Source organism: Monodon monoceros, unplaced genomic scaffold (assembly GCF_005190385.1).
Source record: "Monodon monoceros isolate NGI ecotype Baffin Bay Population unplaced genomic scaffold, NGI_Narwhal_1 Super_Scaffold_10, whole genome shotgun sequence".
Classification (NCBI taxonomy): domain Eukaryota; kingdom Metazoa; phylum Chordata; class Mammalia; order Artiodactyla; family Monodontidae; genus Monodon; species Monodon monoceros.
The window spans coordinates 16,880,360-16,908,181 of record NW_021703766.1 but is presented as its reverse complement, the minus strand read 5'-3'; the positions used below and the strand labels follow the sequence as shown (position 1 = coordinate 16,908,181).

The window sequence follows — 27,822 nt, the reverse complement described above, 5'->3', positions numbered from 1 at the left end:
CATAAGTGGTAGCTGTCTCAGCCTGCCTGATGCTCCTTTGCCAACCACAGTGTGCAAGTGCTGGAACTGCCAGTTACAGAAGCCAGGGGTGGCCTGGCTTCCCATTTGTGTGGTGGGGACAGCGAGGTGGGGGCCGTGGACTGCGTTACAGAATACTGTATGCAGCTCCGCGAGCACCAGTAAACATGTTTCTCTTAAGCAAATAAGTCACTTGTGGGAATTCCCTGGTGGTCCAGTGGTTAGGACTTGGCTCTTTCACTGCCAGGGCCCAGGTTAAACCCCTGGTCCGGGAACTAAGATCCCACAAGCCATGTGGCGTGATGAAATAAAAAAGCCACTCATAGATGAGGGCCGGTGTTCACAAACGGGCAAGGGGAACTGGCTTTGGAACCAGTTGTTTCCTGGATGCCACAGGCGTGATACCAGCCACTTTGTTCCTCCAGGGGCCTGCATCGTTGTGATGCTGGTCTCCCCCAGCCATCTCTGCTTGTCTTACAAAAACTATGGGTAGGACTTCCCGGGTTGTCCTGTGGTTGGGACTGCATGCCTCCAATGCAGGGGGCGCAGCTTCGATCCCGGGCTGGGGAACTAAGATCCCACATGCTGTGTGGCACAGCCAAAAACCCCCCAAACCCCCCCCCCCAAAAAAACCCCCCCAAAAAACACCTGTGGGTAAATTGCCTTTCTGTGGTGATGGTCTTTGAGTAACTCTCCTTGGACATTTAAACAGGTCTGTGTTTTCCCTACTCTTTTTAGGTACCTTTGTGTATTGTCCTTATCTCCAGGAACATTATGTATTTCAGCAGATGAGGCATGTGCCAGCCACGTCTTCCAAAAGCCAAATATCTGTAACCCCAAACTGCCTTGGAGATGTCTTATGGTGCTGTGTCTGAATGCCCAAACTGTTCCCAAACATGTCTGTGAAGGACAGTCATTGAATGTTAGGGATTTCTGCCTGTTAAAATACAGGCCTTGGCCCCTATCTTGTTTCCTTTCTGCTCTGATGACGGTTCACATTTGGCTCACAGCCAGCCTGGGCTTTGTAGCCTTTTTAATGTCTATCCAAGGGGTACAGAAAGATCTCACCTTTCCTTTGGGGAGCAGACAGAAGCGCCCCTCTTTGGTAGCGTAAAACTAGAAGGGGGTTGAGGCGCTGATTGAGGACATCTCCATCCCTGTATGGACATACAGGTATATGGACATCTCCATATACCGCTGTTCGAACTGCTAGGACCAGTTCCAAAATGGTGGTGGTAGAGAGCCGTGCTTCCAGGAAACGTTTCCAGAGACATACAAGATTTATTTAGCAAGCCTTTTTGGCTGTGCTCTGCAGCTATGCATGAAAAAGACATTTGGGGCAAAGACGGAGCTGACTTCCAGGTGTTTTTTTCACATCACAACTGTAAAGTATCCGTTTTTATAAAAAGAAAATGAATGGCGGTCTGTCTGTATAAATATTATATCTCTGAATTTTAGAAGTGGTGGAATCAAGGACTAGGCTAATGGTATAGCACTTTATTGAGACTTGTGTGCAATGATTTACTTTCTAATTTTTTCTTGAAAACTTTACCCGCCACCCCCCAAAAAAAATTACATCTCTCACTCATTCCTCCCTTAAATGTGATTTCCATGCATGTAAGGTGGGGAGTCACATTGACTGCAGTCAGATTTTGCCCCCGGTGTATAGCACGTGTGTAAGACCCAGGGACTAGTTGAGCCTTAGTTTTCTCATTAATAAAATTAGGACAAGATTATATATCTCATAGCGTTGTTATAAGGAATAAATTATATAAAACATGTAGCATGTCTAGCACAGTGCCTGGGACATAGTAAGCTCTCAGTTAGCTTTTGTCTTTAAGAATAATTTCATATGGTTATAATTATGCAGCGTGAATAGATATTCTTTTTTCCATTTCATTATTTTTGTTATACGTGTTCATGTATCAGTGGTCTTCTTGTTTACCTTTTTTTAGTGGCCTTATACTATTTCACAGTTAATATGCCATAACCCATATAACCATTTTGCAGTCCTTGTGTATTTCCCTTTTGTAAAACAAAATCCTGATGTAAACATTCTTTGCATACAACTTTGTTTCTTCCAGAATGGAGTTCTTGAGTCAAAGGATGCAAATTTTTAAAATCTAAAGTGTGTTACCAGAGTGCCTTCCAAAAGGTTTGAAATAATCATACATCCCAAGGCACTGTAAAATTTTCCTCATGGCATATGAGGTTTATTTTTCCCTTGACCTTGTAAATACTGGTTTGTCATTTTGCTAACAGGTATTGGGTGCCACCTCATCGTTTAACCTCATTGCATTTCTACAATTATCGGTTGCTTTTCTCTTAAGCGACTTTTTTCATGGTGTTCAGTTATTTGTCTCATGGAGTTATAGATATTTATTTTAGAGATTTATATCGTCTAAGTACAGGTTTTTAATAAAATTGTGGTAAAATGCGCATAACATAAAATTTACCATATAAACCATTTTTAAGTGTATGATTCAGTAGCATTGAGTACATTCACAGGGTCGTGCAACTTTACCACTATCCATTTCCAGAACCTTTTCATCATCCCAAACTGAAACTCTGTACCTTTTACACAAAAACATTCTCCCTTCCTCCTACCCCCCAGCCCCAGCCCCTGGTAACCTTCGTTCTGCTTTATGTCTGTATGAATTTGCTTATTCTAGGTATCTTTTGTCCCTGGCTTATTTCACTTAGCATAATGTTTTCAAGATTCATCCACGTTGTAGCATGGGTCAGGGTTTCATTCCTTTTTCAGGCTGAATAATATTCTTTTGTATGTTTTTACCATGTTTAAATTATCCATTCATCTGTTGATAGACATTTGGGTTGTGTCCACTCCTTGGCTATTGTGAATGCTGCTGTGAACATGGGTGTCCAAGTATCTGTTTGAGTGTGTTCTTTCAATTCTTTTGGCTGTATACCTTGGAGTAGAGTTGATGGGTCATAGGGTAATTCTATGTTTAGCGTTTGAGGAACCCTCGAACTGTTTTCCAGAACAGCTGTACTGTCTTTTCCCACCAGCAGTGAATGAGCATTCCAACTTTTTAATATCCTTGCCAACACTTGTTTTTTTCTGGTTTTTTTGTTTTGTTTTGTTTTGTTTTTCCCATACTAGCTGTCCTAATGGGTGTGAAGTATCTAGGTACAAGTTTTATCTGTTATTTGTATGATTATAAGTTTTCCCCCTATATCATTGTTTTGCCTTTTGTCTCATTTTCTATGGTTTTTGTAGCAAAGGAGTTAAAAACTTAAAAAAAATTGTGCCTGAGCATTTTTTTAATATTTATAATTTTAACTTTTGCTTCAGTAGTGAAAAGATTCTCTTGTCTCTAGATGGAATAAATATTTTCTGTTTTACTTTTTTTTCATGTTAAAAATATCCCACTGGAAATTATACTGGTTTATCTGTATCTATACATTCATAAATATAATGAAAGTTGGGTTTCAACTAATTTTTCTCTATAGCAGGGTCCTGTTATCCTGTAAACATTAATTACTTTTTTTCTTTCTGTGGTTTTACTCAGTGTTTATCACTTACTGTATTCTTATATGCAGTGAGTATTCATTTCCGGACTCTTTACTTATCCCATTTATTTCTGGTTTTGAGCCAGTCTTGCGTGATTTTGATTATAGACATGTTATAGGATGTTTTTCTAATGTCTGGAAGGGTTAATCCTACCTTATTGCTTTTTCTCCATGATATTTTTTGATAGTTTATACATTTTCAAAACAAATTTCAGACTTTGAATGCTTAGAAGCGTGGTGGAATGTAAGTGGAAACTGTATGAATCTACATATTGAGCAAGGAAAGATTGAACTTTCCCATCAGGTGACATGGTATGGCTTTATCCATTTTTAAGTTTTTCTTCTTTTTTCCATCTAATTTAATTGCTTTTAAAAATATAATCCTCACCCACCCTGTGTCATACTAATTATGAAATATTTTTCTAATTTTGGTCCGCTCCCTCGAAGAGCTGAGTTGATCGATTGCATTGGAAGTCATTGCTTGGGTTTCACGGGTGAGAGATACCGACTGCTTTACCGTGTATCATAAGTTACGAGCTGATCTTCAGTTTAAAAAGCTTCCATTGTTGGCAGTCGCCTTCTCCATGCCCGAGTGAGGGGGCTGAAAAGACCTGTGTGTCCAGTGAGAGTCTGTGCTACACCACACACACACCTAAAGATCTTGGAACACACAGTGAGCTGGCAGCCTGTCTAGGATTAAGAAAAAGAATTTCCAATTCCTGATCTTTTTTTTGGCCAACCGTGACTAGAGTATGTCTTAGTCCTGAGTGAATATCTGATTCAGAAAGTTAGAATGTTTAACCAACATCACAGAGGGAACCTTGTGAAATACCCACAATTGTAGAAATCAGCCATTTTACTCCCTTATCCCATTTACCCTCTCATCTTGGTACCCAGCTTTTCTTTCCCACACAGGAAAGCCATCTAAGCCATCTTCATTTCTCCTCCTCCCACCTCCTTCCATTCTTTTTGTTTAATAGTCTTCTGGTTTTGAGTGCTGGTTCTGCTACTTGCTGGGCACCTCTCTGAGTGGTACCTCTGGGAACCTCAGTTTTACCTTCAGTAAAATGGGAGTAATACTACCTTCCTCATGGGGTTATTAGGAGGATAAGTGAGCTAATGAGAATGAACTTGTGAAAAGCAGCATGGGATCCTTGATTGGATCTTGGAATAGTAAAAGGACATTAGTGGAAAAGCTGGTGAAATCCAAAAAAATTCTAGAATTTAATTAACAGTAATATACTAATGTTATTTTTTTAGTTTTGACAAATGTGCCATAGTTCAGCAAGGTAGTAATAGCATGGATGAAGGGCATGGATGAAGGGCATGCTATCTTTGTACTATCTTTGTAATTTTTCTATAAATTTAAAACTATTCCAAAATTTAAAAAATTTAAAAAGAACCTGCTTTGCAAGTGATAGTGTTATCCAAATGTGAGGCGGTTTTATTTCAGATATCTTTTGCTAGATTATTAGGCCTATTAAACAAGTATTTATTCAATCAATATTTGTCGAATGCCATTTTGCTAAGCGCTATGACAGTGTGAAGAAGTATGAAATAAGGCCTCTGCCCTATAGTCTGTTTCAGGGAAAGAAGCTGAAAAGCCCCAGTCAGCCAAGTACCAACACAGCAGATGTCACAGGGGCTGCGAGGTTGAGTAGCCAAGGCCACAGGTGCTGTGGGCTCTGCAAAGGGATCGTCTGGGCTGAAGTGGTGGGGAGAGCCTCTAAGGAAGGAGGGCTGAAGTGAGCAAAGGGGTGGAGACAAGAATGTAGTAGGTAGAGAATGGAAGTAGCAAAAAATGAAGGAAAACAAATTTGCCCTCATTCTCAAGAAGGATGCTGTCTTTTGGGGGAGATAAGTTGTGTACATCAAATAATTATGATTAATAGAGAACACTGGCTATACTGAATAGAGCTTAAATGTAAAATACAGCAATTTTCTAAGGCATGATGAAATTGTAACTCCTCGTCTTTGTCAATCCAGTTTTTCTCTCTACTTGAACTCATGGCTCAAATGTGGCACTCTGTCACTTTTTTCCCAGGGTGACCATGACGCAGTAACTGAATTATCTGAACTTTGGTTTCTTCTGACTGTAAGCTGCTATGGTTTGGATTTACTTCTGAGGTTTCAAGCCCTTATGTTCTAAGAACATGTGTGTATATACAGGCATACCTTTGTTTTATCTCTTTTTACTTTATTGTGCTTCTCAGATATTACATTTTTTCTTCTTCTTTTTTTTTTTTTTTTTTTTTTTACAAATTGGAGGTTTGTGGCGACCCTGCATCAAGCAAATCTGCTGGCACCATTTTTCCAATAGCATTTGCTCACTTCGTGTCTCTGTGTCATATTTTGGTAACTCTTGCAATGTTTCTTTTTTTCTGGCCATGCCGTGTGGCTTGTGGGACCTTAGTTCCCTGATCAGGGATTGACCCTGGGCCCTCGGCAGTGAAAGTGCGGAGTCCTTACCACTGGACCACCAGAGAATTCCCCAGTTCTTGCAATATCTCAAACCCTCCACCAGCAAAAAGATTACAACTCACTCAGATGACGGTTAGCATTTTAGCAATAAAGTATACACTGTATTTTAAGATATCATGCTATTATTGTACACTTAATAGACTGCAATATAGTGTAAACAAAACTTATACGCACCAGAAAACCAAAAAACTTGCTTTATTGCGATATTTGCTTTACTGTGGTGGTCTGGAACCAAACCTGCAATATCTCTGAGGTATGCCCGTACGCACACACATACAGAGTCTTTGAGAGCAGAGAGTTTAAGCATGGACACATAAAGTTTCAATGCTAGGATATCTGGCTTTCACATTCAGTTTCCAAATCTAAACTCGACAAACCACAAAGCTCTTAAACAGATGAACTACTCTGGTGAATCAAAGGCTCTTGGGAAGCTCTGTGGACAGATGCAGTCCTGGTGGGAACCCTTCTAACTAGATTTGCAGCGGCATGAACGGTCAGGTCCAAATAGTATTGACTAGGCCGTCTTTTCCACTGGCATGCTACAGGGCTCTGGTTTTGTTCTTTTCCTGGTTGAAAATTTCATAAAAAATTTTTTAATAGGCAGTACATATATGTTGTCAACACTTTAATGGTATAAAAGCTTAAACAGTGTAAAGAAGGTCTCCTTCCTATTCTGGTCTTCCAGCTTCCCCTTCCCTCCCCAGAGGCAGTCACTGTTGTGTTTCGTATGATTCTTTCCAAGATATTCTTTGAATATACAAGCATATTCTTTGAACATACACACACAAATGGTAGCACAATATATATGCTGTTCTGCACTTTCCCATTTATTAATTATCTTAGAATTTTTTCCAAAGAACTTGAAGGCAACTTGAAGATCTTTGGCCCTTCCCTCTTCTGCTAACCCCAGCCAAAGATGGGGACAATATTAGTTTCAATAAGAACAATAATCACAAAAGATTGAAATGCTTTAAATATATTTAAATCCAAGAACTCATAATGATTTTTAAACAGAGCAAAATTTCACTGTTTGTTTTTGGAGAACATGAGAGTATTAACTCATTCTTCTGAAAACTGGTAAATGAAAGAAAAGACTCAAGCAATTCTCTTGCCTTTTCTTTACAAACTGAACCTCAAGGTAACCAGATAGTTGATAGGGGAAATTTCTCTTTAGAGGCGTGATAGAATTAGAATATTACTATTTTTCGGTTCTTTACCAGTTAGTGGATTTAGGCAATAATCATCAATGGCTGCTAACATTGCAAAAGAGAAACGACCAGACGTTATGTGCCTCTCCTGATGGGAGTACACACTCCATCTATGCCACGGACATTGAATATGTACAAAAGTAAAAAGGAATATTACAATGAACCCATCACCCAGCTTTGACTGTTATTGACTCATGGCCATTTTAATTTCACCTGTAGGCCCCCCGACCTCTCTTTGTAACCACCCAAGCTTCCCCCCACCTCCCAATTATTGTATTTAAATTTTTGGTATTGCGCAACTGCACTCCACAGAGGTTCTAGCAGTTTCTCCTCTTACCAGCAGTATGTGAAAATCCAGTTTTTCTTACATTCTTATCAGTGTGGTTGAATATTTTTCACTCTTGCTAGTGTGATAGGTTAAAAAATGGCATTTCATTATAGCCTTAAATTGCATTTTTTGGTCTCATAATTGAGGTTGAGCATCTTTTCGTATGTTTAGGGGTAATTTGTATTTCCTTAACTGTGAAGTGTCTGCATATTTTTGGTCTTTTTCTTACTGTTTTTTTTAAATTAATTAATTAATTTTTGGCTGCATTTGGTTTTCATTGCTGTGTGGGCTTTCTCTAGCTGCGGCGAGGGGGGGGCTACTCTTCGTCTCTGTGCGTGGGCTTCTCATTGCAGTGGCTTCTCTTATTGTGGAGCACGGGCTCTAGGCGCGTGGGCTTCAGTAGTTGTGACACGTGGGCTCAGTAGTTGTGGCTGTTGGGCTGTAGAGCACAGGCTCAGTAGTTGTGGCGCACAGGCTCAGTTGCTCCATGGCATGTGGGATCTTCCTGGACCAGGGCTCGAACCCGTGTCTCCTGCATTGGTAGGTGGGTTCTTAAGCACTGCGCCACCAGGGAAGTCCCTTTCTTACTGTTTTGTAGAGGCTTTTTTTCATATCAAAGGAATTAGCAACTGGTTTGTAATATGAATTGATAATAATCTTTCCCAGTTTGTTGTTTTTCTTTTGATTTTAATTTTGCTTATGGCGGTTTTTTGCCATTTAGATTAAAAAAAAATTTAATGTAGTTGAATTCATCAATACTTTATGACTTTTAGATTTTGTCTTTTCCACTTTGAGATTATAAAACTGTTCTCCATTTTCTTTGGTTCCTCTGTGATTTCATTTTTTATGTCAAAGTCTCTGATCTCTCTGGAATTTATTTTGATGTAAGGAGTGAGGTAGGAATATATCTCAGTTTTTGTCCAGTACTCTACCCACTTGTCACAGTACCTTTTACTGAATAGTCTGTCCTTTCTTCAGGAATTTAAGATGTCACCTTTGTCATATACTAAATTCCTTAATTCCAATGTGTATTTAATTCTGTTTCTGAACTATCTTGTTTATTTAATCGACATCTACCTATTCATATATCAGTGCCACATTGTTTTAGTTGTTGTAGCTTTATAATATGGGTTAATTAATACCTTAGAAAACTATCTCCTCCCCTATCCCCCACCGCATGCACACAAGACTCTTTGTCTCTAGAATTTTTATGGCTATTCTTCTGTGTTTAGTTTTACTTATAAATTTTAGAATGAATTTATTTAGTTCTCATAAATGTCATGATGGTTTTTTCATTGGAATTGAGTAAAATTTATAGATTTGCATAAAAATAATTGACATCTGTTGTGTTTTACTAACTCAGCCGAGATAGACTAGGAATATAAATAAAAATTCTTGCATTTATGTTGAGGAAACATCAGTTGCATAAAATATAGTCATTTATTAAACAACTAATTTAGTCTGTGTGCCAGACAATATTTTATATGCTGAAGAGAAAGCAGATTATTTAAATTAATCGTAGGTAGTTCCTAGGCTCCTTGCTGTTTGTTAAGATCAAGCTTGGCATCATCTCATGTGAAGAAATTTTAGTTTCAGCTGACCACCAGTCTCACGTCAGCCGACAGGCTCATGTGGTTGCTTCTGAGTTATTATAATCCCGGGCTGCATTAGAGGATGCGCAGAGAGGGAGAAGTAGAGTGTAGTGAATGAGGGTTCAGGCTCTGGAGGCAGACAGCAGGGGTGTGAATTAGGTGCCCTGTGACCTTGGCAGGTTATTTAACCTCTTCGAGCTTCAGTTTCCTCAACTGTAAAATGGGCTTGTGTATGAGGCTTAAATGAGATAATCCAAAAAGCAATGATGTGTACTTTGGCTGGCATTCTGGTGTTCTATAAATATAACTGGTGTTCTATAAATATAACTAATATCATTTATATTGGAAATCTGACTCTGCTGGTCTGATGGTATCTTGTTTATTATGTTCAGTTCATGATACCATTATTTAGAAATGGGAGGCAATAGAAGAAAATATCTACAAGAGGGCAGCCAGATCATAAGAAGAGAGTAATAACCTAGAGACATTAAAGAAATAGTAGGCCTTTTACTGGAATAGAGAGGGTGAATGAGAAACAGGATGGCCGGATACTTATTTTGTATTGCTTGGGGTGTGGGGACTGAAACCATCTAGTGGAATTCAGCTTAACATAAGAAAAATCTTTCTGGCAGCTACATCTGTTCAACAGTGGAATGGCTCTGTAGCAAGGTGTTTGTCAGAAGAAATGTTCAATCTGGATAGCCATTTGTTAGGGGAACTGCAAAAAGAGTTTCTGTATTAGGAAGATGAGGCTAAACCAAGGGGTTTTCCTACGAAATTCTAGTGTAAATGTACACATATGCAATCACATATGTAGAAAATTCTCTGTTTATGGCTTATCCGTATTCAAAGAATTTTAATTCTTTGAAACCGCATTTGATCCCTTTCTGAGTGAGAGGATATTGCAGTGCCTTGGGATCCTTGTGAACATGAGTGATCATGAAAGGAATGGAAAAATGAGGAGACTCAGGAATCAGCTTATTTCACTTCTGTCTCTTTGTCTATTGTTACCTTGGAGACAAGTCCCTTCTCTCACAGCCCCATCTTTTCCATCTAGGGTGTTAATCCTTGCCCCCCACTTTGAGCATGAGTCTTTAAAAGAACAAGCACATTATTGGAAGTTTTCTACCTCTTAGTGTGTATGGATCTTTTTGAAGGAAGGTGCTATTTGTGCCTAGCAGACAAGTGACAAAGAAAAGTATACAACCCTATGAACTTGGCTTTGGCCTTGCTCCTTGTAGCACTAACATTGGTTAGTGCTGGTACATTAGTGCTGGTACATTATTTTTCTGCTACTCTTTTATCGCTGTAAACGTAACCATGGCATGTTAGAAAAATTTAGTGAAGTTATATAAAAGAGGTAATATTTAATAATCTATTTATTTCAGCTCCATCTCCCACTGTTCTTCCGGCAGGCCCTCACTGACTTGCTGTCCTTTCCAAAGTTATGTTCTGTAAAACTTTTTGCCGTCACCAGGTAACATGTACAGTCACCTTGTAGGTACTGTGTTACCATGTTAAGTGAGAAACCTGGTGAATGTGAACACACGCTGAGTTGATCTCTAAACTACGGTTCCTGTATTTTCAGTGAATGACGAACCCACTGCAGCCACTGACCCCGAAGGACCCTCCGCTGTTGCTGTGGTGTCCCCGCCTGCTGCGGCATCGAGTGCGGTCCCCAACCCCGCCACCGCGACATTCCCTGCCACGGCCACGCCGGAGGAAGGAGAGGAGCCCAGCACTTCGGGTACCCAGCAGCTCCCAGTGGCTGCCCAGGCCCCTGATGCTCTGCCTGCTGGGTGAGTAGCCTTCTGTCCCACAGCAGCACCTCCCTCCCCACCCCCTGAAATAAAAAACAACTGAGGCTCCTTCACCAGGGTAGAAACGACGTGGTTATTTATTACCTGGTGGCTAGTAGTCTCTGGGGAGGCTGCCATGCACAGGAACAAGGGAGGTGTGGGAGAACTGCTCGTTCTGCATAAATCTTGAAGAGGATCTAAATCATCTAGGGCAGAATCAATGGTACCTTATACCGTGACTTGAGATGCACAGCTTGACTCAAAGAATGTGGCTTTTATGGAACAAGGAGCTCATTTTGCCCTCCAGCATCACTGGATTTGCCTGGATCCTGCCTAGAAAACAGCTTTTCTCCCTTGCGTTTTATCTCAATGGCCCATGGAGGACTTCAGGCTCTGAATATTACTGTACGTTATTCCCATGGCCGGGGCTGACGTTAGCGCGGGTTCCTGGTTTTCTTGGAGCCACCTTTTAGTTCAGAATTAAATCTGATGCTGAAGGCCTTGAATGACAAGAAGACGGCCCCAGCAGGCCAAAAGCAAGTGGAGATTAATAAAAGCATGGACCTGGGAATCAAGTAGATCTGGGTTTAACTCCCCACTCAACCCTTTATGACTTTGCCTGCGTGACTTACCATCTCGGTAAGGTGGAGGTAATAATCATGCATATCTATCTCCCCAGGAAGTTAAGGGACTCAAATAAGACAGTTGTATATGAAGTCCTCACCCAATGGTGGGTGTTTTACCTGGTGAATGATATTTTTTAAGTGGGTATGAAGGAAGCATAAAGGAACAGAACAGTTCTGAACTGGGAAACAGAGTCTTATCTAAGGACTGCTGATCACTTTCAGGGCCAGTCCTGTTGTGGTCCCAATGCCCATCCTGGTTATCAGTTGGTACTGAGAAAACCAATGTCCATATCACCACAGTCACCATGGTCTGGCCGGTGGTGGTGGTGTGGGGTGATTCACAAAGGAAAAGGGAAGGATGGATGGTCTCTTGCTTGATGTATAACATTCTGTATTGTTCTTAAACCACTTTAGAAAACCCAGTTGTTTAAGCAAAAAATCCTAAATCCGAAGGCATTTGTGATCCCCAGCATTTGGCACACAACTTAACTTATATTTCTTAATAAAACACAATGAACACGTGAAAAGTATTGCAAATAGTTTTTAATACCTCAAACCCGGAGAGAATTGGGGGTATTGAGAGGTGGCTCCAAAAAGTCTTCTGTGAAGTTTTTGATTTTGTGAAAAGATTCATAAGCAATTGCTTGTGTGTAACTCCTCCCTACAGAGGCGTTCTTTTTTTTTTTTTTCTCTTTAGTACGTGGTAAGGAATACTTGAAAGACCTTTGTTTGGTTTATAATTTGAAATCTGTATATAATTTGGGGGGAGCAGGGCAGAATCATTTTGGCAGAAAGGAGAGAAAATGGCTGCCAGGGTGCTCCAGGAGCTGTTTGTTTGCTTTGCGCTGAGCAAATGCCTGGAGGGCGGGCTTCACTCCCGGTGTCAGTCACAGGCAATTAGGGCTAATGGCTCAACGCGTCTTTATGTAGGGCGTGTGTGAGGGTTACTGTTCTCCTGGATTGGGCTCTTCCTGTTTCCAGGCAGCTGGAAAACTCCAGGCCTTGAAAACACCCTTTATTCTGAGTCTGGCGATTGAGAAGCCTGTTCTCCTGCCCCCCACCCCCGCCCAACCAGAGGCTGAAACGCTTTTCCTGAGTACAGTTTGAACAGCATCTTCTCCGTGGAGCGTTTAGAATGGGATGAGGCCCTGTGTGTGGGTCTGGGGAGGCCACTCCCCACTTGAACATGTATCATGGTCCAGAGAAGGGTACCGAGACCCAGTTTTCCAGCCCAGATGGACTTCCAGGTGGCCACTGGAAGCTCCGGTACTTTGTGGGCTGTCTCAGGGCCTGGAGATTGCCAACGGCACTGCTGAGTGTGTGGCAGTGAGGATGGCAGGCTTTCAGTTCTCGGCTCTGTGACAGCAAGCCAGAAAGGGCGCACTTTCCACTGTGAGCTTTCCAATTCACAGACCTACCGTCCCCGCCCTAGCTTATTTACAAGTTTAGGAGATTCAGACAAGATGAGTTATTCCTCTTTTCCTGGTATCTTTTTTTTTTTACTTTTCTGAAATTATTAAAAAAACTTTTTTAAATTGGGGTATAGATGCTTTACAGTGTTGTGTTAGTTTCTGCAGTACAGCAAAATGAATCAGCTATATGCATACATATATCCCCTCTTTTTTGGCTTTCCTTCCCATTTAGGTCACCACAGAGCGTTGAGTAGAGGTCTCTGTGCTATACAGCAGGTTCTCATTAGTTACCTATTTTATACATAGTAGTGTGTATATGTCAATCCCAATCTCCCAGTTCACCCCACCCCCGCCTTTCCCCCCTTGGTATCCATATGTTTGTTCTCTACATCTGTGTCTCTATTTCTGCTTTGCAAATAGGTGCATCGGTACCATTTTCTAGATTCCACGTATATGCATTAATATACGACATTTGTTATTTCTGGTATCTTGCATTCAGAAGTCAGGGGACCACTTTTAACCTTTTAAAATAAAACTCCGAGCATGACATTTCACCACTTAGAATGCTGCAATGGCTTCCTATTGTCTTTAGGGATAAATTCTCAAATCTTAATAAGACCTAAAAAGCCCTGCAGTGTAGGACCTCATCTACCCCTGAAGGCTTCCATGGAAGACATTCTTTGCTTTGCTCTCTAAGCTGTAGCTGTAACTTATTTTAGTTTGACAGATGTACCACCCTTTCTCTGGAATTGGGACCCTCTGCCATGCCGGTTACCCTTTCTGAAACCTTCCTCACCATTTTGTCCATTACTTTCTATCCATCTTCAAGTCTCAGATTAATCAGCACTTCCTCTGGGAATCCTTCCTCTATCCCCGGTAGACAAGGTCAGACCACCCTGTGTACTATAACTTCTCACACGTGTAATTGCATGTTTTGCGTCTCTCTGCCCTGCTGGGCTGTAAACGCCAAGATGGCAAGAAGCCTGGCACAAAGTCGGCCCCCAAGACATACTTGTAGTGAATTAATGAATCGATTTAAATGCCATCTTTTTTTTTTTTTCCTCCACCTGGATGAATGTTTTCTGCTTCTTTGATGCTTCAAATAAAGAGGAACTATGACAGGAATACTGCATTTTCTTCCCAAGAACAAGACCCTAAGGGGTTACTAACTAGGCTAGGTTGTCTGGCTTTGGGTTCAAGTATGAATCTCTCACAGGGTCAGGATGCTCTTCCCTGCTCACTAGGGGTCCTCATGCCCTGGGAGACACTGTGAACCTTGTCTCCCCTTTGCTAAGGCATTTCTGAGCCATGCTAGACTGCTTTTTCATGGCATCCAGCTGACTTTGTCTCTTTCTAACCTTACCTTTTCAACCTCCTTTACAGAGGGATCGGGCACAGTTCATCTGGGGATCCCAAGGGCTTATTTTTCCAGTTGCTGCATTGCCTTTCTAAAACTTGCAGCAGATGAGACTGGACATAAAGATGTCACGTCCGTCTGTGTGTTTTAGTGACCGAAGGCCACCGAAAACTGGGCCACATAAATCCAAATAGAACACCCTTTATCTCTTTCCTCTCTCTCCCTGTCTCCAAACCCTCCTGCTTTCCCTACCTTTTAATTTAATTAGCACGAAAGGAGCTAGTTGGAAGGGCACGGTGTTTTCAGCTGGCAAATGTCCATTAAAGGAGGGGGTGCCTGCCAGGAAGGCTCGGGAGACATGGTGAGATAGTGGTCCGGGCAGTGGGCAGTGCGGAGGGAGGCCACTTTGATCAGCTGGCCCTGCATCTGGTTTTTATCAGCAGGGAGCCCACTTTGGGGACCAAATGCTCATTAACAGACCGTGTGTACATGGCTTAGATAAACTCCAAGTGCGTCCCAGGCTCTGCAGCTCGCCCAGGCCCTCTCACACAGAGGCACATTATTTCACCCTGGCAGCCCGCGCTGTGCTGTGGTTTCTTACATAAGGGAGGCCGTTGTGTTTGGACTCTGCCGACTTACCTCAGCACTGCCACTTCACACCATCCCTCTCCTCTTGCAGCCATTGGCTGCCCTGGCCGTTTCCTGCCTCGGAGTAGAAATAATTGAGGAGGGTGTTTTCTGGATCTGTTTGATTTGCCATCTTCCCCTACCCCCAGGCCCAGTAATGGAGACCCAGAGGTCCTCTCTCCAGGTGGTCCTTGACACACTATCAAGGATGACAACCTGGTAAGAGTTCTTTGATGTTTTCTTTGTAGAGACACTTTAAGAGACGTTGGAATTTGCAGCTTTTCTGCTAAGTTATAAACCAGCTGCTGCCACTGAATTTCATTCCAAACTCAATTTTGGCGCTAACCAAAGATCCTTACCCAAGGAGTTTTAAAGCAGTGCTTCTGAAACTGTCTGTGAAGAACTAGTCCTTGTTTTTTTTTTTCCTTCTGGTTTTGTTTGTTCTGTTTTAATTTTTTTTTTCAATCTCTTATGAACCTTTACTTTTGTCCTCTGTTCTGTTCAGTGAGGCAGATCTACAGATCACATATTTGGATGTTGTGGCAATGTCAAATTGGTACAAAAGTTTCTAAACATCTAGAAGCTTCTGTACTTTTCTGGTTGCTGAATAGTAACAGTTTGAGCCATGGACCATACTTCAGTAGCAAAGGATTAAAGGATTATACTGGAGAATCTGTGCCTTTTTGCTAAGTAGTATGGTTTAGTTCTTGACTCTGCAGGGATTATTACATGCTTAGTTAATGGCAGATAGTACATGTTCCTGGCTCGCTCCTCCTCATCTCAGGACGAAAGCCTTGTTTCCAAAGATTCTACTGTTGTTGGGACTGGCCCATGAGAAGTTCTCGCCCTGCTATATGTATGTATTCATGTGTAATTAGGAATTTTCTTTCTTTTTTTTTTTTTTTTTTTTTTTTGCTGTACGCGGGCCTCTCACTGTTGTGGCCTCTCCCGTTGCGGAGCACAGGCTCCGGACGCGAATGCTCAGCGGCCATGGCTCACGGGCCCAGCCGCTCCGCGGCATGTGGGATCTTCCCGGACCGGGGCACGAACCCGTGTCCCCTGCATCGGCAGGCGGACTCTCAACCACTGCGCCACCAGGGAAGCCCAGGAATTTTCATTTTTTACTACACTTTCTTGAGAGCTCCTCAGGAGTTGGGATTATTGGGTTTTTGTATTCCCAGCACCTAGCATAGTACTTGGCTCCTAGGGAGCTGGAGTGAGAAGTGTTTGTTGAATGACTGGATAAGTGTTTTCATTCTCAATAGCTCTTACCATTTTTTACAGTTTTTTTTTGGGGGGGGAACTTAGAAACAAAAATAGAAGAAAGAAGTAGAACAACAGCAATAACAAACACACACCCACCTAGATTTAACCACTGGTGCTTTTCATGCACCTTGTGTATTTTTTTGCCTGATCATTGGTGAGAGTTAACATGTGTTAAATGTTTCCAGAGTGCTGGGGAGTGCTAGGTTTCATACATGGGTTATTTCGGTCTTCACGGCACTCTGTGTAGTTGCTACTTTCACCCTTATTTTGCAAATGAGGAAACCTTAAGCAGTTTGCCCAAGACCACATACACAGACATGTACACATCAACACACATCTACCAAAATTTTTTGACAGTCTTAGGGTATGTGCTTTTAAATTTTATTTTTTAATTGTAAAATATTTTAAGCATGCAGATAAGAATAGAAAGTAATATAAGAAATACCTGTGGGCTCCCCTACCGAGCCGTATCAGACTTTAGCATTATGCTGCATTTGCTATAAACCTCCCCCCTGTTTTTTAAGCTCTTGATGAAGACTGTCAATAAAGTTGAAAGTCCCTGTGAACCCCTCCCCAGTCCCATTCCCTATATACAGAGATACATGGAACTTGGTACATTCATTTAAACTGCTATATGGTCTTCTGTTGTATGAATAGGTAAAATTTTATTTATGTTATAATTAAAATTTATTTATATTTATTGTGTATATTCTATATCATAAATGTAAAATATAAAAAATAACATTTTATATTTGTGTTTATTTATGCTATAATTACATCTTTGCCTTTATAAACAATGCTACAATGAAGTTTTTTCTGTGTATGCCTTTTTGCGTGCATGTTTGTTTCTTTAGTGCAAGTACTAGAACTAGGGTTTCTTCTTTGTAGGAAGATGAAGGTCTTCAGTTTTAGTAGACACTATCAGATTGCTTTTTTTTTTTTTTTTGCGGTACGCGGGCCTCTCACTGTTGTGGCCTCTCCCGTTGCAGAGCACAGGCTCCGGACGCGCAGGCCCAGCGGCCATGGCCAATGGGCCCAGCCGCTCCGCGGCAAGTGGGATCCTCCCGGACCGGGGCACAGACCCGTGTCCCCCGCATGGGCAGGCGGACTCTCAACCACTGCGCCATCAGGGAAGCCCTCAGATTGCTTTTTGAGTCAGCTCACCAGTTCATGCTCCCATGAGCATGCATAGCGTTCCGGCTAAAACTTAGAACTGTCAGATTTTTTTTCATGTTGGCCAGTCTAATGGGTGTGAAAGGGTATCTTTTGCTGGTTTTAATTTGAAAACCTCTTCATACATGTTATTTTAATTTGGTTCTTGAGTTTCCTTTCTTGTGAATTGTCTATTCATATATTTTTATCCATTTTTCTGTGTGCTATCTGTCTTTTTAATCTGCAGGATTTCTTAATATATGCTGGATACTAATCCCCTCTCAATTATGTGCATTGCAAATATTTTCTCCCAGTCTGTGTCTTGTCTTTTCACTATTTTTTTTTTGCGGTATGTGGGCCTCTCACTGTTGTGGCCTCTCCCGTTGCGGAGCACAGGCTCCAGACGCGCAGGCTTAGCGGCCATGGCTCAGGGGCCCAGCCGCTCCGCGGCATGTGGGATCTTCCCAGACCGGGGCATGAACCCGCGTCCCCTGCATCGGCAGGCGGACTCTCAACCACTGCGCCACCAGGGAAGCCCTCTTTTTACTTTTTAATGTTGCTTTTTATTGTACAGGAGTTCAAAGTTTTAGATAGCCAAATCTGTTCATCTTTTTCACGTGCCTTTCTGAAATACTTCCTTACTCTGATGTTGTAAAAATTTTACACGCATACGTGATCCCCCTGCCCCCATGTTTTGTAGATTCTGATACGCATGTTATTTCACATTTAACTTCTTTAAAATCAAGATGTGTAGGCTTCCCTGGTGGCACAGTGGTTGAGAGTCTGCCTGCCGATGCAGGGGACACGGTTTCGTGTCCCGGTCTGGGAAGATCCCACATGCCGCGGAGCGGCTAGGCCCGTGAGCCGTGGCCGCTGAGCCTGTGCGTCTGGAGCCTGTGCTCTGCAGCGGGAGAGGCCACAACAGTGAAAGGCCCGCATACTGCAAAAAACAAAAAACAAAAAAATCAAGATGTGATTTACAAACATTGGAGTGTCATAGTTTAATTGGCAGCATTTTTTTCTTTCTTGGTGGTACGTAAAAAATCTTACAATTGGTGGCATTTTAGATTTAATGAAAAATAGTATATTTTTATAATTTTTAAACAAAATTTTGATTATCTTATGCATGTTATTTTTTCACTTATTTTTGTTACCCAATATATTGTAAACATCTGTACAAATCTATATTATCCACAATGATATTTTAAATGATGGAATACCCATTATAGAATGAACATAATTTATTTTACTAATTCTCCACTTTGGATCATTTAGGTTGTTTCCAGTTTTTCTGTAACATGCTGCAACATACTGTGACGGATGCACTTAAAGCTAAATCTTTTGACACATAATTATTTCCTTAGGATATGTCCTGGAAACAGAGTTGCTGAATTAAAGGGTATTCATGTAGGAAGGGTTTTTGACTGAGTTGCCAAATTACCCTTAGGAAAGAGTATACCCATTTTTGCTCCCACTATTTTTAAAAAATATTTATTTATTTGGCTGCGTCAGGTCTTAGTTGCAGCATGTGGGATCTTTAGTTGCGGTGTGCAGGATCTTTAGTTGTGGCATGTGGGATCTAGTTCCCTGACCAGGGATCGAACCTGGGCCCCCTGCATTGGGAGCTCGGAGTCTTAGCCACTGGACCACCAGGGAAGTCCCTCACTATGTTTTAAGAGTGGCTATTTCCCTGCATTGCCAAACTTATCTGCACAGTTTTTAAAATTTGCAATAATGTTAAAAAAAATTTTTTTAATAGACACCGTCTCTAGGAATTGTCTTGCCTGTCTGTGAGAGCATATCTTTTTTTTTATTATTATTATTTTGCCTGTGTTGGGTCTTAGTTGTGGCACTCAGGATCTTTCATTGTGGGGCGCGGTCTCCTCGTTGCATTGCTCAGGCTTCTCTCTAGTTGTGGCGTGTGTGTTTTCTCTCTCGAGTTGTGGCGCGCAGGCTCCAGGGTGCATGGGCTCTGTAGTTTGTGGCGTGCGGGCTCTCTCATTGAGGCGTGCGAGCTCAATAGTTGTGGCGCACAGGCTTAGTTGCCCTACGGCATGTGGGATCTTAGTTCCCTGACCAGGGATCGTACCCGCGTCCCCTGAATTGGAAGGCGGATTCTTTACCACTGGGCCACCAGGGAAGTCCTGAAAGCAGTTGCCATCTTCCATCGAAGAGCTTTGGGGACTTTTCCAAGGCAAAGAAAATGGGATGGGTGAAGAAGAAAGAGATGAAAAACAGACCTTAATTCAGAGTCCTCAGTAGCTACTACTGTGCCCCCCTGTGATTAAGGGGCATAAAGTGCTGGTTGTTGATAGTTTTAAAAAGGGGTTTAGTGTGCTTGGATTTAAAGGAAAGCTCAGTATTTCAAGAAGGGTTCTTGGGGGAAGGTCTGAGTTTAACACACTTCCTACCCAGTTTACAGAGGACCTACTGAAGCAATGAAAACAGTGAGTAGGAGATGTGTTCCACTGCACACAGATTTTTGACTCATAAAACAGTCTGACAATGTCCCTACAGGGGAAATAAATCTTACCATTCACCCAGGAAGTGGCCAGAGTTTGGGGAATAGGATTTGGTTCAGAGTTAAAATTTATTATAAGAGCGCTAAGTAAGAAAATATGAATTCCCTATATTTGCCTGAGGGGAGTTGAACTTCTACATAGGCAGCTTTAAGAATACCTGAATACTTTCAGTGTATTTTTCTGAAGTTTAGTTTTTGTCCAGGTAACCAGCAAGGCATCTTTTCTTTATTGGTGCATAAGTGTTCTGGCATGACTTTGTTTTCTGATAGAGAGAGTGAATGTTGAGTGAGAGTCAGCTTTACTAATGCCCAGTGCTTTTGTTAATAAAATTTATTAACAAATTATAAATAATACAAATTAATAATGTTCTTACTAAGAATTTGTGAGTGTGATGATAGCATCTCTGATACTAACCTGAAATCCTCGGATTATCCAGCTTTAAATTCCTTCCCAATTTAATCCGACTCTTGGTGAAACTGTGATTCTGTCCAAACTTAGGGGAATCTGACCGAGAATTGTGTTGATCAGGATGGTTGAATATACACTGTAACGGCAAGTAACTGAGAATTGATTTCCTGAAGACCTTTTAGGAAACCTTCCACAAGAAAATGTGGTTCAGGGAATTCCCTGGCAGTCCAGTGGTTAGGACTCCGTCCTTTCACTGCTGAGGGCCCTGGTCGGGGTCCCATAAGCTGCATGGTGCACTCAAGAAAAAAAAAAATGTGTGGTCACTGTTAAGTGACCAGACAATTTCCTTTCAGATAACATAGGAGAGAAATGATTGGATGCCATCCTATTGAGATTTTCATCCTTTACCTTTTTAACAATGATGGTGGGGGGGATGGGGGCATGGGCATGGAAGATACACAACTTGTTAACAAATGCAAGTTCGTGTGCCCAGTGGACAGTGAGGTCAAACAATACCGAAACATTGGAGTTTGGAGCAGAGAAAGGTTTATTGCAGGGCCATGCAAGGAGATGGGTGGCTTGTGCCCAGCAAACCCTGAACTCCTCGAAGGGTTTCAGCAAAGCACTTTTAAAGGCAAGGTGAGGGAGGGGCATGGTTAGTTGTCTCAGACTTCTTGGTGTTGGAATCCTTTGTTCATGCAGCTAGGTCAAGTCACCGTGTTCCTGTAGGTCAAGTCTCAATGTTCCTGTAAACCTCCAACAAGACAAATGTTACTCTCTGTTCTGCAACTTTTTTTTCTCTCTAAATGAATGGACTCTTAAAGGTCAGAGTCTTGAGAATGGGCTATCCTGTATATTTCAGGCTATAGGCAACATTCTTTTACAAAAGGTGCAGAGCCAGCATGACTAAGCACAGGCAGCAGAGCACTAAGGTTAAAGTAAAAGAAACTGATCTAATATGGAGTCAGATTTGCTCTTCCCTATTACAAACTGAATAAAGGACAGTTAAAATCCATAGGAGCAAAGGGAATTTAGGTTAAAAAAAAAGTACAGAGATTAATTGAAATTGGAGACTATTTTTTAAGTACTTTCAAAATAGAAAGACCCTGTGTAGTCCATGGTCCAACTAAAGGCTATACATCGAAAGCCAAGGAGCAATGTGTTGGGAAGGGACGTGAATCAAGCTTGGTGCTTTGAACACTGTTTCTGAGAGCATCAAAGAAAGCTATTCAGTGGGAGAGGATATGACCCATGTGACCAGGATGCAGTATCGAGACCCATGGGTAGTTTGATTGAAAAGCCTTTTAATCTCAGCATGAAGAAGATGCTTATAAGGTTCAGAAACCTAACCCCTGCCAGGGATGTGCCGATGAAAGGTCACTTCCAGTATCACTTTCTTGGCATGGGGAGACCAAACCAAGACAGTCGGAAGGCTCAGTCTATATGGGTCAGCAGTTACAGCGGAGAAATGAGAATCCGGGGGCTTGTTTGATTGACGATAGAATCAACCGACTCTGCTACACAAATGGAGGGGAGGGATTTGTATGAATTCTGAGGAGCCGTGCAGGTAGGGAGGAGTTGAGAGTTCTCTAAGGAAAGCAGTTAGGCCAGGTCACGGATCAGGGAGGACCCACATGGACATTGAATCCGAGCAGGAGTCCAATTTTAAAAGGAAGAATGTAGATATCAAAAGAAAGGTAATGGAAGAAAGGTCTTGCTCCTCTTGGTAACTATTTTTCTAGCTAAGCCAATTGAGAGGGTTCATAGAAGGACACTGAGATTCGCTGGACAATAACAGTGCCCAAAAGAGAGCCTTTCATTTCTAGGATCAGCTGGGATCAAAGACAGGATAGACGGGTCTTGTCAAGGCTTGGGAGGAGCCGTCATAACTCTTGAATATAAGCAAAGAGGACTTCACACCGATTTCCTTTCTGGCAGTGCAGGAAGACCACTGTGTCAATTCAAGGCATTTAATTCATGGAATTTTAAGAATTATTCCATCTTCAAATGAAACTATTAGCCAAAGTATAATAAAACCGAAGTTTTCTCCTTGCCTCAAATGAAATAGAAAAGAAGCCAGAAGTCGAGACCACTAATAAGATGAAAGTTGTAACAAAAGAATTGTTGGAATAAAGAAAAAAATGTGTTTTAGCACCTTTTCTCTCCAACTGCAACAACACATATTTTGTCTTCATTCAAGGGGCAGCCCCACCCACCAATTATGGTCAGTTTTCCAAATAGTGACTGCAAAATGAGCAAAGTTGTTTTATTGGTGCTTTTGTGCCACAAAATTGCCAAGGACAGGAAGGATAGAGCTAATTTCTTAGGAAATGCTGAGGAATTCTCAGCTCCTTAAGTCTTTATTAGGAGCAAATGTTATGAAAGAGTGGCTTGCTACCCTTGCCTGAGGAGCTTCCATATTTCACTACTTACCCTTAAGCCAAGTATCTTTCTCAAGGCTTTCCTTATTTCCAAATTCAGATGAATAAAGAGGGTATCGGATTTGCTCCTTGATTACCCAGCAGACAGGAGGAATTTAGAGAGCTGGTGTGAAATCACAGTATGTTAGCCTTTTTTGCTGAAGGGTCCCCACCAGATCCCTACCAGTCTTTTGAGCTGGCAATATCTGTTACTCTTTTGTCTTTAATTCAGAAGGGCATCGAGAGGGAGAAGAGCTTTAACTTTACCCTGTGTTTATTTTCACCTGGTCAGTTTTGTCAGAAGATTCTGCCCTTTCAATAAAATACTGACTGAAGTGCAAGAATCTTCCTTTTGCAGTGGGAGAAACCCAGGGCACCTGGGCCAAGTCACCAGTATCTGCTTCAACCAGAACCTTGAGCGGGAATACCCAGGAGAGAAAATGTTCTCGAGCTCATTTTAATGGTGTTTATAGCACTCGGGTCCTCAACACAGTAGTTGATCCCTTTTGGAAGGAGGGAGTCTGGAACTACCAGACCTCGCTGCTCCCAGGCTAAGCCTCCCAGTGGTGCAAAATGTGCAGCCTCTTCCCATAGATTGTATCTGAGCAGAGGGTTGTGATTAAAATGGAGCCTAGAATTTAACTAGGTGGACTTACTATAATTTCTCCCCAGTCGTCTTGATCCTATAGGTCCCCCTACCCAGACTCGTGTGCTAGGGAAAGCTGTTCACGTTGAGGTGGGCTTTGGAAAGGCACCTGGCACCTTGTCTGCTGGGTTGTGGGTTCCTTATAAGTTCCAATTGCCCTTCCTTTTCCTCCTTTCTTCCTTTCAGAGTGACATGGTAAAACTCATGGGCTAGAGAGTCAGAGCTGAGTTTGTTTGTTTGTTTAGATTTTTCTGATGTGGACCATTAAAGAAAAATAACTTTAAAAATATTTATTTATTTGGCTGCGCCGGGTCTTAGTTGCAGCATGTGGGCTCTTTAGTTGAGGCATGTGAACTCTTAGTTGTGGCGTGTGGGACCTAGTTCCCTGACCAGGGATCGAACCTGGCCCCCTGCATTGGGAGCATGGAGTCTCAGCCACTGGACCACGAGGGAAGTCCCAATGTGGACCATTTTTAAAGTCTTTATTGAATTTGTTACAATATTGCTTCTGTTTTATGTTTTGGTTTTTTGGCCACGAGGCACATGGGATCTTAGTTCCCCGAGCAGGGATCAAACCTGCACCCCCTGCATTGGAAGGTGAAGTCTTAACCACTGGACCACAAGGGAAGTCCCAGAGAGATGAGTTTAAATGCCATGTAAGAGTTACTTAGCCTCTCTTAGCCTCAGTTCCCTCGATGGTGATGGCATGTGCCACCGTAAAGGATGAAGGCAGGACTGAATCAAGTAAAGATGAGCCTGCAGCTCACTGTGGACATTCAGTGGGTGATGGTTACCCCCTTCCCATCTTTGCCTTAGAAACCTTGCGTATACCTGTATCTGAATTAACCTCAGAGGGGCTTATCAATGCAGTCCGCTGATCAGACATGAGAAATGGTATCGAATAAAGCTGATGTCTATTTGAGTAGGCACACCAGGCTTAGTAACAGAAGTTAGGACATTTATTTCAGTGTACAGTCAACTCTGCTATAACATATGTGTTCCTAGAAACCACCACGCTATGCCAAATCATGCAGTAAAAACCACAGGGCTTATGGGGAAAAATGGATTAGGGGTGTAACAGTCAAAAATTTGTCAGTGACACAAATAGGAACCTAATAACGATGGTAGCATGGCTTTACACATGTTAAATGGTTGAGATCATAACACTACAATACATATGGCACATTTCCATGAGAAGACCTGAAGTCTGCTTGTGGAAGCAGGTGTTGGAAGGGTTGGAGCTTGTGAGTGTTGTCATGAAGTGGTACAAAGAGGGTTTTCTGAAATCAGATGGGAGATGTAACACCAGATGTGGGTGAGTATGGTGTGTAACATGCAGTAAAGTGAGGTCGCCGGCAGATAAGTATGGGTTTTGTGTATTTCTACACGACTGGGTTTAGCTGGGGGAAGTCTTCTGTGTTCAACTAGTGTGTTTTGAAGGCCGATTCATGCAAAGCAAACCCAAAATTCATAGTATGTTCCCTTATGTATCAATCACATTGGCATAGATTTGTGTTTTTAAAACAAGTATTTCAGTAGGACTGTACTAGCTTCCTGGCAGAGGTCACCTTCCCCTAGGCAGTACCCAAAAGTAGAAGTAAATAAAATCAATGTAAAACATAAAGGCTAACGGGACCATTAACATCCTTCATAAAATGGTAATCATTTTATAAACATAAATCTTTGCATCCCGTATATGTAGGTTACTGTATTCTAGGGAAGTGGAGTTATTGTCAGATTGCATTGAATGTGGGAATAACACGAGTGTGGGGACGGGTGGTCCTTGGCTGTATTTTGTAGTGATTTTGTCTTTGTCTTAACTCTTTGGTTCATCTGCTACCTTGTTGTTCTGCCATTAGCACAGATGAGCCACCCTCAGCACCCTGATCTCATAGTAACCCACACACAGACTGAGGGGTAGAGCAGCCAATAAATAGCAGTATGCTATGTTTCTTGATTCATCCAGATCTCTTTTAAAGATCCTCTGTAAATGAATCCTGTATTTTAAAAAGAAATGTGATCATGAATATATATGATTCTAGGAGAACAGGGATAGTCATATAATTTGTGACTTTAAAAGGTAGTAGGCTACAAGCGCTTGAGGGTCCATGGGTGAGCTTTAGGAGAGGTCCGGGAATCCCAGAAATTGCACACACATTTTTGTTGGTGAGTGCATTTTGGAAGCTTTCATCACATTCCTAAAGGGCTCTTTGATCCCAAAATGGCCAAGAGACAGTGATTCACAAAAATCCATGGCAATGTAGATTCATATGGGTTGTTTAGGGAATTTAGCGTGATCTGTGGGTTATCTAGTACTTTGAATCCATAAAGGGGAACTGTTATAGTTTTTTCAAGAAGCAGACGTGGGTGCCACCATCAGTGACAACGTGGAGCTTGTCTGACCAGCGGGTTGGTCTTGCATGTCGACCTTGATGTTACCTCTCACATTAGCCTAATAGTAGTGAATGACTCCTTTGAGCAAGGGCATATGCCTTTCACCGGTGTGTCTCATGCCTCCCTTGACTTTATTTTGCAGATGGGAGCAGCGAGAGCTCCCCAACGGGCGTGTCTATTATGTTGACCACAATACCAAGACCACCACCTGGGAGCGGCCTCTTCCTCCAGGGTAAGGCTTGAACCAGTAAGACCCGAGGCTCTAGAACTGGCACCAAGAGTCCCCCATCAGCTTCTCCACCACTCACTGCCATGGCCATCTCTTTATTTTCCCCCACTTTCCTCCTTTCTCTCTTTATTTTCCCCTCCTCCTACAGTCATCCCCTTCTACATTCTCTGCTCTCTCTTTCTACTTTCCCTTCTTCCTACATGTGTTGTATTGGCCATGGGCTTTCTTAAGTGGTATTCAGAGCCCCCATGGATATTGGGTTCTGGAGGAAGGAGGGTTGGGGAGGCCTCCGGGGCCCTTGGTGTCTCACTGGCCTCACTCATTTCACCTACAGAAATATCCTGTAGGGCCCGATTTTCAGTTTCTTTCTGCAGAGGTAGCAAAGTCCAGGGACATTTATCCTGGGTCCCTTGATTGCCGTTCCTACTCACTTTAATTCTGCTTTCATTTCCTAGGACAGACTAGGAACATTTAGAGCATCTCTGGGGGAAAAAAGAGCACAAGGAAGCCAAGATAGAGAGGGTGTTGATGCATTTCATAGCGCCCTGTGTCCAACCAGCCCCTGGAGACAGTGTGCTTCTCGTTCAGCGGGCTTTGCGAGAACGCAGCTAAGTTCTCCAAAACCAGAGGATGAGTGAGGCTTCCAAGTGAGGGAAGAGTGTCCAAGTTCAAGGAGAAGGGGTTTGGTTCCCTGTCTGCCAGGGACAGAAAGTTCTTTCCACATGTGTCTCCCAGTCCTGAGAGCTTTCGAAAGGGAATGCATTCTGCTCTCAGGAAAGAATCACTTCCCAGTAAAGCAGCCATGAAGGGCTCCTACATAGAACATGAATGCTGACTTCCCCCTTCGAAGCTTGCGGAGGGAGAGGATGTCAGAGGTGGGCGTATCGGGAGAACCCCCGTGCTGTTTTGTTCACCTGTCAGGCGTGTGCCAGGCAAATATCACCTCACTTTCCAGTCCTACAAGTTTCCACGGATGGGCTGCTTTTAGTTTCAGTTTTCCAGTAGAATGCTTTTGTGTTTTCCTTTTCTTCCTTACCGTTCTGGAAATCACACTCATAATCCGCCATCCTTAGTTCTCACTCTGTTTCTCCTTTTACTTTAAGTCCAGGGAACTTACCAAAGATAAACATCGACTTCTTAGAAAAAAATTAAAACATTTTATTATGGAAATTATAGAAATTTTCATATTGAATTTTTCAAATATGTGGGACAAAGAATACCCACACACTCAACACCTAGGTTCAATAATTATCAACTCATGGCCACTCTTGTTTCATCTATACCAGCGGTTGGCAAACTGTGGGCTTGTGGACAAAATCCAGCCTGCCACCTGTTTTGTAAATAAAGTTTTATTGGAACACAGCCCCTCTCATTTGTTTACTTATTGTCCATGGCTGCTTTTGTGCTCATTGGCTGAGTTGAGTAATTGTGATACAGACTGTAAAGCCTGCAAAGACTGAAATATTTACTTTTCGGCTCTTGGTAGAAAACATTTACCACCTCCTGCTGTGTAATCCTCACTCACCCCTCCCCCACCCCTGTTCTAGATCATTTTGAAGCAGATCCCAGACATCGTATCATTTTATCCAAATTTCAGTATATATTTCTAAAAAGTGTTCTCTTATTAAAAGTAAAAACACTATATTATTAACAGTATTTACCTACCACCATCAAACCCAGTGAGTAGTCAGATTTCTCCAGTTGTCTCACAAATTAATCATCAACTTTTAACAGGGCACATTGCACACTTGTATGTTGTGAATTTATAGCATGTATATATTTTTTTGTCTGTCTTTTTTGTTT

The 27,822-nt window shown here is 42.1% G+C and overlaps 1 protein-coding gene across 4 annotated transcripts in view; it reads left to right on the top strand.

The window, feature by feature from the left end:
• Nucleotides 1–27,822, top strand: part of WWP2 (WW domain containing E3 ubiquitin protein ligase 2) — a 157,886-nt gene that overhangs the window by 97,880 nt on the left and 32,184 nt on the right. For all 4 annotated transcript variants that reach the window (XM_029241206.1, XM_029241211.1, XM_029241219.1 and 1 more), the window contains 2 exons: nt 10,750–10,960; nt 25,933–26,022. In XM_029241206.1, coding sequence (XP_029097039.1) covers nt 10,750–10,960; nt 25,933–26,022 — 301 coding nt within the window. The remainder of the gene's footprint in view (nt 1–10,749; nt 10,961–25,932; nt 26,023–27,822) is intronic.